The 15,284-nt window shown below is 40.3% G+C and overlaps 1 protein-coding gene across 4 annotated transcripts in view; it reads right to left on the bottom strand.

The window, feature by feature from the left end:
* Positions 1 to 3,656: 3,656 nt before the first annotated feature.
* LOC130908478 (NACHT, LRR and PYD domains-containing protein 12-like) overlaps positions 3,657 to 15,284 on the bottom strand; it is a 28,948-nt gene continuing 17,320 nt past the window's right edge. The window contains exons 7-11 of one of the 4 annotated variants that reach the window (XM_057824089.1): positions 11,717 to 11,887; positions 11,470 to 11,643; positions 8,331 to 8,396; positions 5,055 to 5,085; positions 3,658 to 4,986 (exon numbers count right to left, since the gene is read on the bottom strand). In XM_057824089.1, coding sequence (XP_057680072.1) covers positions 4,981 to 4,986; positions 5,055 to 5,085; positions 8,331 to 8,396; positions 11,470 to 11,643; positions 11,717 to 11,887 — 448 coding nt within the window. In that variant the 3' untranslated portion in view covers positions 3,658 to 4,980. Of the gene's footprint in view, positions 8,397 to 11,469; positions 11,644 to 11,716; positions 11,888 to 15,284 lie in introns of all 4 variants that reach the window. The other 3 variants (XR_009061611.1, XM_057824169.1, XM_057823961.1) reach the window with 3 other exon arrangements.

The raw sequence follows: 15,284 nt of genomic DNA, 5'->3' as shown, positions 1-15,284 counted from the left end.
GTGCACTTTTTTGGCTTTGTGCCGCTTTACCCGCTTGCGTACCAAGCATCCGACATAAAAAAAAAAATCTACCGACCCCCCCCTTAAAAATGTTCTCCTCGGATCTACACAAATTCACATAGGTCACCCTTTTTTACTTCAAAACGGCGAATTTCGCCAAAAGGTGACAGATTTTCATGCCTGAATATATTTTTTCTCAAGTCTTGATGACATTTCTCAAAATAAAAGCATTTCAAGTACTGCCTTTTTCTTTACTGAAAAGCAGGTCTTGAAGAAAGCCATTCGAAATGAATCCACGAGATGTACCACTCCACCCCTCCTGTTTACAGTAACTAGGCCTGTTAGGGCACTGTAACAGGCCTGTGTGTTTTTTAATTTTTTTCCCAGTCATTAGTACTCATTCTACTCACTTGTTCTGCACACCTGATCATAGCTTCTCTACTTAGGCCATGTATATGGCGGAAAACACCAAGGTGACGTGAAGTTCTGCTCTGAGACCCCCAATTTGACCAACTTTCAAAATTGTCCAATATGCATGTGTGATACATCATTGGAAAGCTTAAAATCTCAATCTTCTGGGGGAAGAACATTTTTGAACAGGAGGCCTGTAGTAAACTGAATAATTTAGCAGGTTGCAATGTTGAACCCCAGAGGGCGCAATTGGATTGTGATAGAGATGCATGCAAGTTGTTGTGAAAGAGAGTTGTTGACTAGTTGAGCAGAGTCGGTTGTTCCTGAGGGCTGTATAAAAATGTCTGTGTGATAAGGAATTAAAAAGAAGAAAGTTAAGACGGCTTTTGTGCTTATCTCGGCTAGAAGATATAACAAGGCCATTAAAAAAATAAACAGCAAAACCCAATCTGGAGGTGAGAGCATGAAAGAGCAGAATTAAAGACGCCATGACTTTAACGAGATATCATCGCGTACTTACCTTGTTTTGATCCAAAAACTCCATGTAGCATGTATCACTGAGTGTCAAGACACAGCTGGATTTTGGGGGGATTTTATGGTTGAATCATGATAATATAACAAGGGTACTGATGCAGAAATCGCAGATATCAAGGAATGGTCGAGATTTTTCTCATATATTTAAAACCTTTTAAAGGCCTTACTAAGAGAGTTATTGTCATCATTAACATGTATAGTAAAATGCCCTACAATTATAATTCCATCCCTGTTTAGCAGAATACTGGATAAAAAGTCAGAGAATTCTAACAAAAACTGTGAGTAGGGACCAGAAGGGCGATAGACCACTATGAAAAGAACTGGTTTTTGGTTCTTCCAGTTGGCATCATTAATTGTTAGTATTAGACTTTCAAACAAGTTATAAATGTAATTAGCTTTACTTTTTGGGCTCATACCTACTGCCACTCCTCCACCGCGGCCAGTGCTTCTAGCTGTGTGAAAGTTCACGTGACTTGGAGCTGTGGATTCATTAAGTCTTACAAAGTCATCCTGCTGAAGCCAAGTTTCAGTCAGGGGCAAAATATAAATATTATAATCCCCAATTAAGTCGTATACAGGGATTTGGGTGAGATTGACCTAATGTTTAACTCATTTGGTCCCACAGACGTATAAATACGTTCTATTTTTAAATGCTTCATTGTCCCTAAAACGTATTTATACGTCTTTCACGTTTTTTTTTTTTTTTTTTTACAAGAAGCATCTATAGCTTCAGATCTACCTAAGAAACAAAAAACAAAACTCAAAACCCATTTTAAAGCAATAAAACTGGCCACTGGAGGGCAGTAGCGCATTTTGTAAGACCCACAACCAGATTCAACAGCAGCGAACGGTCGGAGCGCTGGCAGAATGATGCCAGGCGGCAGACGACTGAGCAAGACAACCGAGAAGACGCCTGAGAAGCCAGGCGCTGGACGACCGTGCAAAAAGACTGGGACCACCAGTGCAGCGGGCTCGCTGAGCAGACCCCGCAGAGACTCAAAAATAATCCATCTTTGTGAGACAGACAACGATGAAGGAAAAGTTTACACGGCTGACGCGGTGACAACAGCGTCATCTCTCAGTAGTCATGTGTAAATAAATTGTTACTTTGCTATCAAAAGCTCTATTTGACTTGTTTTTTATGTTATTTTGTAAAAGGAAAACATTATTCAGATGTTTGGGATGTGACTAAAGCAAGAAGTAGCTGTGTTGAAGTCAGTTATGTTTGAAATGTATGCGTTTACAAAATGCTCATTTTCTCTGTTTTTTCATCAGAAATTGGAAAATTGCTCAAAGTAAGCTATTTTCTAATACTGGTCTCTAAAGAATGGAGGATATGAACGTACTTTTTTTCTGCTGAAAGAAGAGAGTCTAATCTTTCTTTTGGTGGGTTCCAGGTTTATATAGCAATAGAACAGAATTTTCTGTGGGCCTTGCAAAATCAGTCAAAATCCAGTAAAACGGCCGGGAGCAAAGGGCCTTGCTCTGGTGAAAATGGCTGGGAGTGAATGAGTTAATAATCCGCATTTTATATGTTTATTAGTTCTTTTATTTTCACAGCTATCAGGAGCTGTTAGTAATAAATTCAAAGCTGTGTTTTATTCTTCCTATACCTGAAGTGTGACACATAAGTCACAGACTCACAGGAAACATATGTACATAATAAATAATGATGTGCACCAACCAAAAATACGACATAGTTAAAAAGCTGGCAGTTTTTGGCCGACTGGGTCACCGCTTCGTGGGGCCATTCGATTCCGAACACACACATACTTGTCTCGGTGGTTCTTACAATTTTTTATTCAATCGCTGGCTGATCTCCATCCCTGTATTTTCAGCAATCTCCTCCCATGAATTGCTTGCCATTTGGCAATCTTCATAATGTCGTGACGAGACATTGTAGAAAATGCCGTACTTGCTCTTCGTCGATACTCTCATGTGCTCGGTCCATTTTTGTGTGTAGCAAAGTCATATTTGACAATGGCGTTGATTTCGAGCTGAACCTGAAACAACAAGTCTGAGCGGACCAATCACAGTCCATTTCCACCACGTCACACGCGTTGACGCGACATGAAGTCAGAAAATTTTGAAGGAACAAGAGAGGCTACGGCAGAGGGTCGTAAATCGGGTCTTCCTTGACATTGCAGGTCTGCTGCGGAAGCATACCTCAGCCTTTATGATGAATCTGCCTCCGGTTAGAACCCGATTGGTCAAATCTCCTCAGAATAATGTTCTCCGGGACTTACGTCCTCCTCTGACCCACTTTCAATTAGGAATTCCGACTCGTGGCACGAGCAAGTCGACGAGTCTCAACTGCCGTTTTCCCGCAAGTCAAATGCCCTCTGCCGGAATCCTTACCTTTGATGTCATCGGTTTGAACCATGCAGAGGCAAAAAATTGATTTATTACACAATTTTAATAGTTACGGATCCGTGCAAGTCTTGATCATTGATTTTTGAATACTCTTTGACAAGATTCAATCATTTAATTCAAAAAATGTGATCACTCAGTTGCATTTCTCATCTTGAACACTAGCTGAAGCGAGTCACTGAATTGGTGCTTCTCCATGTGCTCAAGAGTCAAACCATTACAACATGTTGAAATCAATGTGGGAATCTTCAGTACGTTGTTATACGTAAATGAAGATCAAAAAATATTAAATGTGATAAATTGAGCTTCAGTAGTGTAATCTACATTTATATATTAGGGTAATGACAAAATATCAGAATGGTGATATAGCACCGTATGGTCTCGCCAAAGGAAGCAGAAGGTTGCTAGCCAATTTTTCAACTACAATAATGTCTCTATAAGTTAATTGGCTGCCATTGACGTCTAAATGATCGAAACTTTTGAATCGCTGTCCACAAGTTTTCTTTTCTCGTTCATCCAATCAGGACGCTAGAGACTGGTCCTGAAACGTCAAAGAGTTCTTTCTCTCTCAGGGCCAGAGGTGGGTCCGGATGCGTCAAATTCATTCCGTAACATTTACTTTTCAACTAACTTTTGAAGAAAAATGTAATTCTAGGAGTAGTTTCACCATGCCATCCATTTGACTTTTTCTTGAGTCGAAGAAAAAATGCTACTCTTACTCTGCTGATTTGGCCTAAGAGTCGTTTGTTACTTGACCAAAAGTAGGTGGCCAAAAATGTACTCAAGTCAGAGTAGCGTTACTTCCAAATAATATTGCTTCAGTAAAAGTAGTCCTAGGAAAATATTCACTCAAGTAAAAGAAGTATTTGGTGAAAAGAATACTTTAAGAATTATCCTTATGACTATTACTATTGTGTCTATTTAAAATCATGTCATCAGAGTAGCGTTTTTTTCATTGTGATTATGATATTATGACTTTATTCTTGTATGTCATAAAAATAACATGGACATCTGTCCAGGTGAATGTAAAGCATCATCATCATCTTTGAAATTGCCCTCCTGCTGTGATCAGGACCTATTTTTCTTTACCATTAGGACTACTTGTTTAGTGGATGAAACATTTCCAGTGTATTTTTTTTTTCAGGTTTTGGTGGATTGTTTGGTGATTTCCGATCTTTTACTTCAGGTTAGGGTTTTACTGTTCTCGTACAAAACAACATTTGATCCTCTTTTTTACATGAAGATGTGAAAACGATCCATGTTTAATCAAAATAGGCAAAACAATTTCAAGTGTACGTATGACATTTTTCTTTTTAATTTGTGAAAAACATAAGTTAAACTTTCAAAGGGTCCTGATTGAACTCATTGGCTGCCATTGACGGTGGCGGAAGTCCAATCCTTTTGGTCAGCCCCTCCCAGTCCAAATGGATTGAATTGTTTACTCGTGACAAACATATTTCAATGCATGTCAGAAAAAAAAAATGCCAGCATTTTGGTGGGAGCATCGTAGACCCCTCCTTGAACTCCACCTGTCAGTAGCGGCGTCGCAGCAAAACACCTGACGCCAGCGAGCGAACCTCCTCAAATTAGGTGAGCGTGGCCGCTCTTGCCCGTAGCGTCGACACCCGGTGCTCTTGAGGTCGTCGGACAGTACGTAGGACCCAACTAAATCTGAAGGAGGCCAAATGGGCTCAATGAACATTTGGAATGACTCGACCTTCTTAACGTATTGATCAAACCTTGTTCTTAGTCATCTGCTGACTGTTCAACCTGAAGAAAAACACAAAGAATCACAATTAAATGTGAATGAACACCAGGGTTTCCCCTACACAAAAAAGATTGTGGCGCACCGCCACGCCTTGCAAATGAGATAAAAAAATTTAAAAAAAAAAGATTTAAAGATACATTCTAATTTATAATTTGGGTAATTCAACAAGACGTCTAAATGAATATATATATATATATATATATATATATATATATATATATATATATATATATATATTCTGTAGCTAATTAATTACGCAGTATTTGCCATTAGTCATCTGAAAGAGCACGTCAAATACAAATTGTTTCTTTACACGCTTTATTTTGAAAATCACATCGGTTCTCCTGTTGTAAACCTGCGCCTGACGTCGGCGCGGACTCCGCGGAGTTGGAAATCATGAAAAAAAAAATCCACATAAAGTTCTTTCAATTTAAGAAATGTAATTCTGGTGTTTGAGCCTTTGAAAACAACCTTAATATGGATGTTGGACATAACGTCGAAGTTCTTTATGGCGTGTCTCTGGCCCGAATCGGCGCGTCCTAGTAGCGCATTTGCCCCAGGCTAGTGAAATGAGGAGTAGAAATAACCAAATGGCTATGGCTAACGTTATGGATAACGTCTTCAAAGAATGATTCAAGATCACAGCTTGAGACTCAGCTCAGGAAGACCAACTAAGTCCAGGGAAGGAGAAATGAAAGCAAACACAGGCAATCTAGCTGGGACCCAACATGAACAGAAATGGAGTTCAAGCCCTGGCTGTCCCACATAAATCGAGGTGAGTGTTAAGATTTGTGCAAGTATTATTTTTATTCATCTTAATTGTATTGTTTTAACTTCAAGTGCCTGTGACACAAAAAAAAAGCATGTTTATTTCATATATCATACGGTATTTTATGCTCCCGAATGAAAAGGACAGCTTGCATGTGTGTGTAAGCGATCAATATATTTATTCAATTTTTTGAATCCCGCACTACGAAAATGAGATTAATGTGAAACACTGGGATCACGGCACACGTTTTAATAAGGAGGCGGCTTGCATTTTGTGGGTGACAATGCTCCCTGTCCACCCAGAAGGCCACTCGGCCGACGACCAGTGGCTCGTCGCATGCCACGCGGCAGCAAGGCTCTCTCATCTGCAGTTCTAGTTTGTGTCCAGACTTCCACCCCCCTTTGGTCCTCTTCGCAAGCCCGCCTATGAAGCTATCCTCGGCTTGGCATCAGGCAGCCACGCGCGCTGACATCGGCCGGTTTGGCGTTCATTCCCCTCTGCGTCCCCGGAAACGAGCACTGCCAGCCTGCCGGGGCCTCAGCAGAACGACGAGCCGGGGGCTGGTCGATCAGTGAAGACAATCACCCCCGCTGCCTTGTGTGACACAAGTCGGGGTAATTTTGTGTGATTTTTCCTTTTCGAAAGGCGAGAAAGAGACTTGGAAGTGCCGCTCGGCTCAGGTTAGCATGTTGCCTAGCTGTCACGCCTCCTGTTTTGTTGACGCTCTTACCGTAGTCTCCGAAGCCGGGACAGGGAAATGATAAAAGCCGGACTACGGTGGCATAAAATACTGTTCGGGAGTTTTAAGAAGTTGGCAGTTTTGACGAAAATGCAGTAGTTTAGCCCTGCCGTACTGAATAAATGCATTTTTATTATTTAATATTCCATTCAACACAAGGCTGTTATTTGTCATGACCATACAATTTTTTTTGCAATTGGGGAAAAATACGTAAATAAAAAGAATATCCTGTAAAAATATTGGAATAGAGAGAGATTAAAAAAAATGATGACATTTTGCTTCTCTCTGTCGCATTTTCCTAATTCTAAAAACTCCTCTCCCTCAATGGGCGGAGTTCTAAATCAGCTGAAATCGTCTGCTGACGTCACCACCCAGCTGGAGGCGCTAGAGCGCTATAATGACAGGAGTGGCTAAACTGCAGATTAAAAAAACTCATTTCTCGTCATCTATGCTTTGCCAAATTGTTGTATAAAGTCAAATTGTCTCAAAATATTAAAAAATATGAAACATTTTGATTCCAGTAATTATGCACAGTGGCCAAGTGGTAAGCACATCCGCCTCACAGTTCTGAGATCCAGGGATCAATCCTGGGCTCTGGCCTTTCTGTGTGGATTTTGCATGTTCTCCCCGTGCCTGCGTGTGTTTTCTCCAGGGACTCCGGTTTCCTCCCACATCCCAAAAGCATGCTTGGTAGGCTTATTAAGCACTCTCAATTGTCCATAGGTATGAGAGTGCGCGTGATTGGTTGTTTTTATCAGTGTGCCCTGCGATTGGCTGGCAACCAATTCAGGGTGTACCCTGCCTACTGCTCGTAGTTCGCTGGAATAGGCTCCAGCACCTCCGCGACCCTCGTGAGGATAAGCGGCATGGAAAATAAATGATTGAATGAATAATAATGCTATTTAAGATTTTTTTTTTTTTATCGTGTCACAGGCACTTTAACCCTTTAACACCGAATGTGTCAGTTGCGACACTTTACCCATATCATCTTTGAAGCCTCGTCACGCTGTCGATATGTCACACATGTGCAACTGCCTGGTCTCATTTGAAAGTGCGGAAGTTTAGGTCCACGTCACTTTTGACTTCAAGTCAAGTAAAACGGGAGATAATGTCATTTGAGTTTTAGTGCACTCATAAATAAGCATTAAAACGCTGCATGGACCATGTGTTTATGTCCATATTTCCATCATTTCTTGTCCATTTTCAAAACCGAAAGCACCACAAAGACTACATATCCCAAGAGCCGTTGTAGGGTCAAGAAGGACGGACGTAATGTTAACATTTTTAATAAATTGTCGAGGGTGGCGCCACCTAAGGAGATGGAGGCGACGTCGTAAGCGATGGCCCGTAGGATTGAGCGAGCAACTTTGAAGCGTGATTAAAGAATCGAAAACTAAATTTTGCGCAAGCTTATGCATTATTTCATCAACTCAAGGAACAGCATGAGCTGGGTTTGCCGTTGTTTTACTCGGATGAGCCGGCGTTTCGGTGAGTGACAGCAGCGCGCAAATGGCGGAAGAGTGGCGAGTGGGCTGTCTGACGTAGCTCCGTGTCCTGTTCAAGAGCAAACTTTCTTAAGTCGCATGCCTGAAAAATTGAATTGGACTAGGTTATTGTCAATATTTTTTTCAGGACTTTTTTTTTTCAATGTTATATTTGAGTTTTTTTTCTTCACTATCAATCTTTTCAATTTTCATATACTGTAGATGTGTGTGTTCGAGAAGGTTAATTGCATGTACCTGTGTATACTTTTGATAAGATGATGGGTACAATTCCTCACCTCACAAAGAGATATCTTCCAAACCCTTTTTATGTTAGATGAGATATATGTTAGATGATACACACACACACACACATATATATATATATATATATATATATATATATATATATATATATATATATATATATATATATATATATATATATATATATATATATTCCCCACTTTACACTGTATATAAAGGCCAAAAACGCCTATGACCATACCTGCTGTTTGTGTTGAATTGTCAAACATAAAACTATTGTCTTATTTTGTTCTGTTGCATGTTTATCCTAGCAAGTTGAATAAATATGATCAAGCTTCAAAACGGTTGGTCGAGCATGTGTGGTTGTCAATGGGACCTCAACATTACAAATTTTCTAAAATGTTGATTATCATTGGTCGGTGAAGAAAACAACAGTTTGGATATGAAGATTTTGGTGTCCTGAAAAAAGGGACCCAACCTGGCCATTGAGAACATTTTTTTTCTTTGAGATATAAAGGCAACATTAGAGGCATGCAAATTCGACCAAAATAGGCTTAGGTCTTAAAGGGTTAAGGTACGGTGTTAAAAAAGGTTTGTTTATAACTTGGCACAGCCCTTGTCCCAAAAATTACAAAACAGATGGTGAATTTGTATTGAAATAACTATTTTTTTTATCTCATTGAAACAAATATAGTTTTATATCAGTTTGCACAAGGGACTAACTTTATAACAATCAGAAAAGTAACTCCCTCAAAGACACTTCAGTTTTGACTTAAACTGAATTGACTCACGTAATCTTTGAAAACATGGATTTGAAACACTGTCCAGATGGCTAATCCAGTTTATGTGTGAATGGAGAAAAACACTTGTACCTTTCTTGTGACCTTTTTGTGACCCGAATTGTGTTCCACATATATAAATACACACATATAGCAATAACTGCACACACATATAGCAATAACTGCCTTTGAGAGTAACTGTGTATTGCTGTTTTTATGTGCACACGTTCTTTTGGACTGACTGTACAACTTCTTCTCAGGTTATGCCCGCTACTTTGACGCTGTTTAGCTCATTGCTATGGTTACCAAGTTACCTGATACGAACCATCTGCTGCTAAAAAGTACAACGAGTGAACCAATCATATTTGGACACGAGACTCATCTCCTTAAGACAGGGGTGTCCAAACTTTTTGCAAAGGGGGCCAGATTTGACGTCGTAAAAATGTGGGGGGCCGACCTTGGCTGACATCCTTTACGTAGAACAATATATTTAAGCAAAATTTAGCAAGCCATTCAGTCTGTCAGATTTGCTTTATTTTTTAATGAATAATTTCAACAATCTCGCAACTAGCCTTTGCAGTGTTCTCTTTCGACTCTCGGGCTCTTGCGAAATACTACTGCTGTGAAATTAAGCTAGCTTCAAATTGCTTCAATTTCTCCCTGTAATCTTGTTGTAAATGTCAGCGTGTCTTGTTTGGTAATATCGCCTCACATTAAAATCTTTAAAAACAGCGACTGTCTCTTTGCAAATGAGGCAAGACACAGTTGTTGCGTATTTTAGTGACGAAATAGTCCAATTTCCACCTATCCTCAAAGCGTCGGCCGTCACAGTCAACTTTTTTCGTTGATTGTCGCCATTTTAGAAAACTGGAAGTAGAGGGTCACACAGAGTAATGTTGCTTAGCCCTTAAATACCTGCAACATGAAGCAATTATCAGAGAATCCCAAAATTTGAAAAATAAGGTCCTAATGAAATCTTTTTTACATTTGTGAAAAGAAAAGTCTAAATGAATATGTGTAATAAGCGCTCTAATATCTATAACCCAAGCTAAATCATGTTTTTTTCTTATGGAACCTGCAGATGCATATGTTGACTTGCATCCATCTTTTTTTTTTTTCAAAAAGAAATGTCAAAATTCTAAATTAGTCTGAAAATCATGAAATTTTAGGTGTATCAAATGTGATACATTTGGCAATAAAGGGGTAAAGTGCTGCTGCCTTTTAGTGGGTAAATGAGGAGCAGCATTTCGTGTGTAAGCTACTTCATAGGCTGGTTGCAGTACTGCTGACCAATTTATTAAGTCTGTGTGCGGGCCAGATGTTATTGATTTTATGACAGAGGCTGGGGGCCGTATGAAATTTGACCACGGGCCGCATTTGGCCCCCGGGCCGGACCTTGGACATGCCTGCCTTAAGAGGTTGAGCAAAACATGTTAAGATTGCCATTTTTGGGCAGGCAGCGTGCATCCTGAGAGCAGGAGCTGGCCATCTCTGTTCTCACGTGGCATGTGCCAATAAAGAGCCGGAGATTTCCGGGCCATGCCAGAGTCTGCCAGAGGATTAACGTGATCGCTTGGCGTGGTTCCTTGAATGCTCAGACCCGGAGCGTTTGGCTCTCCGCTCATTGTCGACAGGTAGGAGCTTGATTCATCATCAGGGAACTCGTTGTGCTTGAACTGTGGCGTGGGGGTGTTTTAGCTTCAACAATGAATATATCTAGTGCCATTGTTTCTTGTGCTTGTGTGTATTTTAACTGCATCGTGGGGGTCTTAGGTAATGACAAGTGACAATTTAGACCTAGCGTTGTGGTTATTCTGTGTTATGCTTGTTTTTTGCTTGCCTTTGTGGGATTGTAATCAATAGACTTCATTTATTTGGAATTTCTAATCAATAAACATTGTCTATTTCGCAAAAGTGTGCCTATAGCCGACTCACTACAAACCTTGACTTTACGTAAAACAATGTGTATGTAAATTAGAGATGCTTGTGTGTCTCCATTTCCTATACTGTATCTTTTTTTTTGTGTGTGTAGGTGAAGACAGACCTGAGGAACCAGCTGGGGACAATCTGGTAGCACGCATCACATTGACTATATATGGACCACCTATTGCTGAATTTCTTCATGAAAGAGCATTCAAATTGTTTTTAAAAATCAAGTGCAGGCAGGATGCAAACTTTGCAAATAGATCTTGGTTGTGGTTCTTCTTGGAAAAAAATAAATGTTATTAAAAAAAAGAAAAAATCCTATTCGTCATGATATGAAAGGATTTGCAGCACACCACCACCACAGCTTAAAAAAATTCTAGCGGAAACCATGAACACTCGGACAAGCAACATTGTTTTGATCCTACCAGACAGCCTTCAGGCAATAGCTGGGATCCTCTTGGACGTCCAATAAGACCGCCTTTCCTTTTTTTTTTATTTCATTGACATTTAAATTCAGCACTTGAAGATGGGAGGGGTTCAACTTGAGCGCCTCGGCCAAAAAAACGCATCCTTTATCCGTGATCTTGCAATATATCAGCCTGCAACAAATGATATAACTGCGTGACGTCAGGAAGGGAGCTTGGAACATTACCAACAGGAGGAGCTCCTTACTCGAGGGACTCTAACTTGCAGTGTGGACTGGCCAGTCCTTTCGAGAGGATCTCTACCCCTTCGTCCGACAGATTGTTCCCACCCAGGTCCAGACTCTTCAGGTTGGATGGAGAGCTGAGAACGGAAGCCAGCGGGTGACAGCTGCCTTTTCCCAGCTTACAATTCCATAGACTGGAGCACACAGACAGGAGGAAGACGTGAGCCAAACATAACGCCTGCTGACTTTAGTATGCTGCTTTGAATAATAATCATAGATTTTATTTCAAGATGACAAACAAAACAGCACATCACAAAACCCTGTGACTAATCAGAAAAAAAACTAATCGTTTTATCCAAGGGCGGAGCTTTGCATAGGGATGGTAGGGACAAAACGCTACCAACTTTTCAGGATGCTCGAATTGTACCTACCAACTTTTAAGCAACCTCATTTGCATTATATAATGTGTTCAGTTATATAGCTCATATAGATTGTCTTCCTATATGATGTAACAATAGAATTAACCCTACCATTATTAAGTGAATTATTTTTATTATTATCACTTACATTTACCCCAACATTTACCCCTCACTTGTTAATGAGCCAGTCCATGTTTTTTTCCTCAAACACACGTTTGATTGGCTGATGATTCCCACTCTCTCACAGTACAGAATTATGTTACATGTCGACATGCGTCCGCCTCCTCTGCCCGCTTTGAAGAGGAGGGATATTAGGCTAAGTTCTTAAGGTCTTAATGCACAAATCCGATTTTTTTGTGTTTTTCCGACTCGAGTGAGGCATTAAGTTGACGGTCTGAACGGGACATGTCGCATAGAAGTGGACCATTTCAAATCCGATCTGGGTCACTTGCGTATGTGGTTTAAATCTGATCTGGCCCACAGTTTTCCAGAACGTGGCGGCGGTCTGAACTGTCAAGTTTCCCAAGTTGGAATTCATGCAACAATTGCATCAGCAAAGAGCGACAGGCACGGAGGACGGCAGCGACGTAGGCTTTAGCGCCTAGCTTGAACTCGGCTTTCTGGGAAGAGGCGAGCTTGACAACAGTCAGGAAAAAAAAATAAAATCATGGGTCAAGGCTGAGAATGCTCAGTTTTCTTTCTGTGTGGTAAATGAGCAGTACTCTATTTCAGTATAGCTTCCATGGCCAAGAGTCGGGGCAAACTGACCGTATGTGTGTGCGTGCACGACGTACACACACACAGTGCATGCGTTTAATCAATCCATATAAACGTTGAGTATAAGACTAAACAGGGATTAATTATGTCTCTTATTTGTGTCCTCTTTCTGGAAATAAAAATATGATCACCCTAGAATGATGCAGAGCCAGCATGTGTAGTCATTTGTTTTTACGCTTCTGCGCATGCGGGTCCGTTTGCTCAGCGCCTGTCGGACTGCGAGTTAATGGACATGCGTAATACTTGAATGTGCTCAATGGACAATGGCAGTCGGAACGGGCACGCCCAAAAAAACAGATATGACGAAAATTCAAACTAATTGTGCATTAAGACCTGCGGTATGAACCTTTTTTTTTTTTCCAGCCGGCAGCCGCTGTAAGTAATTTCAAAAGTGAAAAGGTGGGATAACGCAGCACTAATTTTGCTACTGAAAGTCCGACCTGCATCTCAGTTTAGCATTACCATTACATTAAACTGTGTGAAGTTGCCAAACTGATAAGGAAACTGCTTCAGTATGGAGGTAGATTTGTGTCTATTATTTTATCCCAAAAAAAGTCACTTCAATCAAAATATATTTTCAATCAAAATAAAAGTCACTTCAATCAAAAAAAAAAAGTGAATGCAAAAATAAATTTGAAAGAAAAAATATGCATTTAAAGGGTATTACAACACCTGGGTAAATGCTAATATTCCATCATTTATCCATAAACGCATGCCTTTTGGATTCGTATCATGCCACTACGTGTAATGACACACATCACAACACCAAGAAAATGATAGAAATTTGGATCGATTGTCATGCTAAAACGACCAGCGCACGAGATCCCGGAAATCTAGCATATTGTGTGCGTGACGTCACAACAAGGAAACACCCGGCTCAGTGCTTAGTACTGAATGGCAGCGATGATGGCAGACAATTTTGTTTCTCGTTGTAGCGATGAGGTCCCGAGGAGAGTTATGAACCTTTCTTTGGTGTTTGGGTTATCAATTTGAGCCTTTTAGGTTTAGCTTTTAGGAACTCATGGGTACTACATTGCGACAAATGGCTATTTGTACAGCACATAGCAGAACAGGTTTGAACCATTTTAGCGATTTTTTTATAAAACACAAACACAACTCTCGTCGATAAACAACGATGGCACCCGCCTCGACCTTTTGTTTCCTTGTTGTGACGACTCCGCCCCACTCGGCTGTTTCCGGAATACTTTCGGAAATGTTCGTAATTTTCGATAATTGCTCATGAATGTGATTGATTTTTTTGTTAACTTTATTAATATTTGTTATCTTGCCATTTTATTGATATCACACAACCCCTTAGCATTAAAACTTTTTCTTTGAATTTTCTTTTTTTGATTGAAACAACTTTTTTGATTGAAGTAATGTAGTTTTGCGTTTGGGCTAGAGCAGGGCGGTAAACCGAAAATTTACCGGTACCGAAGTTCTTCACGATGACTGACGTAATTTTGACCATATCGGTGAATTCGGTAATTTAATAAAACAAGAAAATGCAGCCTTTTTATCCCGCTTTGACGCTGTGTTGTCCGGCTATGTTCATTCCCCTTTAAGAAAGCAGTCAGTGTGCTTACGTATGGAGTCACAGGTTTATCAGGAAGCCAAACAAACAGAAGCCCGGTAGGCTAACGCTAGCAGCTAATGCTACAAGCAAACGCGATGGAGTGCGGCTTAAGGGAGGTTCGCCAAACTTTCACCCGACACTAAGTAGACTCTTGGCAGCATCCAGACGGGGGTTCACCCACTGTCCTCCCTTGTTCTCACGATTTCCGGACAGGGTGCTTTCAGTGCTTTCTACTGGTAGCCACGCCACAGGCTAACGCTAGCGGTTAACGCTACAAATGAACGTGATGAAGTCGGATAGCACCTCTAACCTCGTCGAAACGGCTAAACTTAATGAGTGGATTGGGCACGGACTGCATCTAGCAATTAGTAAGTCGCGTTATTTTGTATCTCTATGTGTGATTTCTCCGATAGCTTTTGTGATGGTAAAGCATTTAGCATAAAGTACAATCCAACAGTAAAAATTATAATATGACCGTTTAATGGCCCCAGCTATTTTTCTGTATGTGCTTAATTCTGTGTCATTACTCCCATCATAAAATCTTAAATATTTCCTTTGCAGAAGATCAATATGGCTTTAATGTATGTGTGTCTGTGTGGGGGTTCATGTGTGCTTGCATGAATTAAAAATGCACTGGGGGGAAAAAAAAACCTGAAACCTTGAAGTAAACACTTGTGTTGAGTAATTATGTCACTGCAGCCATTAACAACAAATTGTCTTTTTGAAGTGTACTGTTCAAGCTGTAATTTATTTGTGTTACAAAGACATGTTTGAACAGGCATATTGAATTTGACAATGTCCATTGTTCAAGCCATACAA

Source organism: Corythoichthys intestinalis, chromosome 1 (assembly GCF_030265065.1).
Source record: "Corythoichthys intestinalis isolate RoL2023-P3 chromosome 1, ASM3026506v1, whole genome shotgun sequence".
NCBI classification, from domain to species: Eukaryota; Metazoa; Chordata; class Actinopteri; order Syngnathiformes; family Syngnathidae; genus Corythoichthys; species Corythoichthys intestinalis.
Note: the sequence above shows the minus strand (reverse complement) of the source record. Positions and strands in the feature narration are given on the sequence as shown.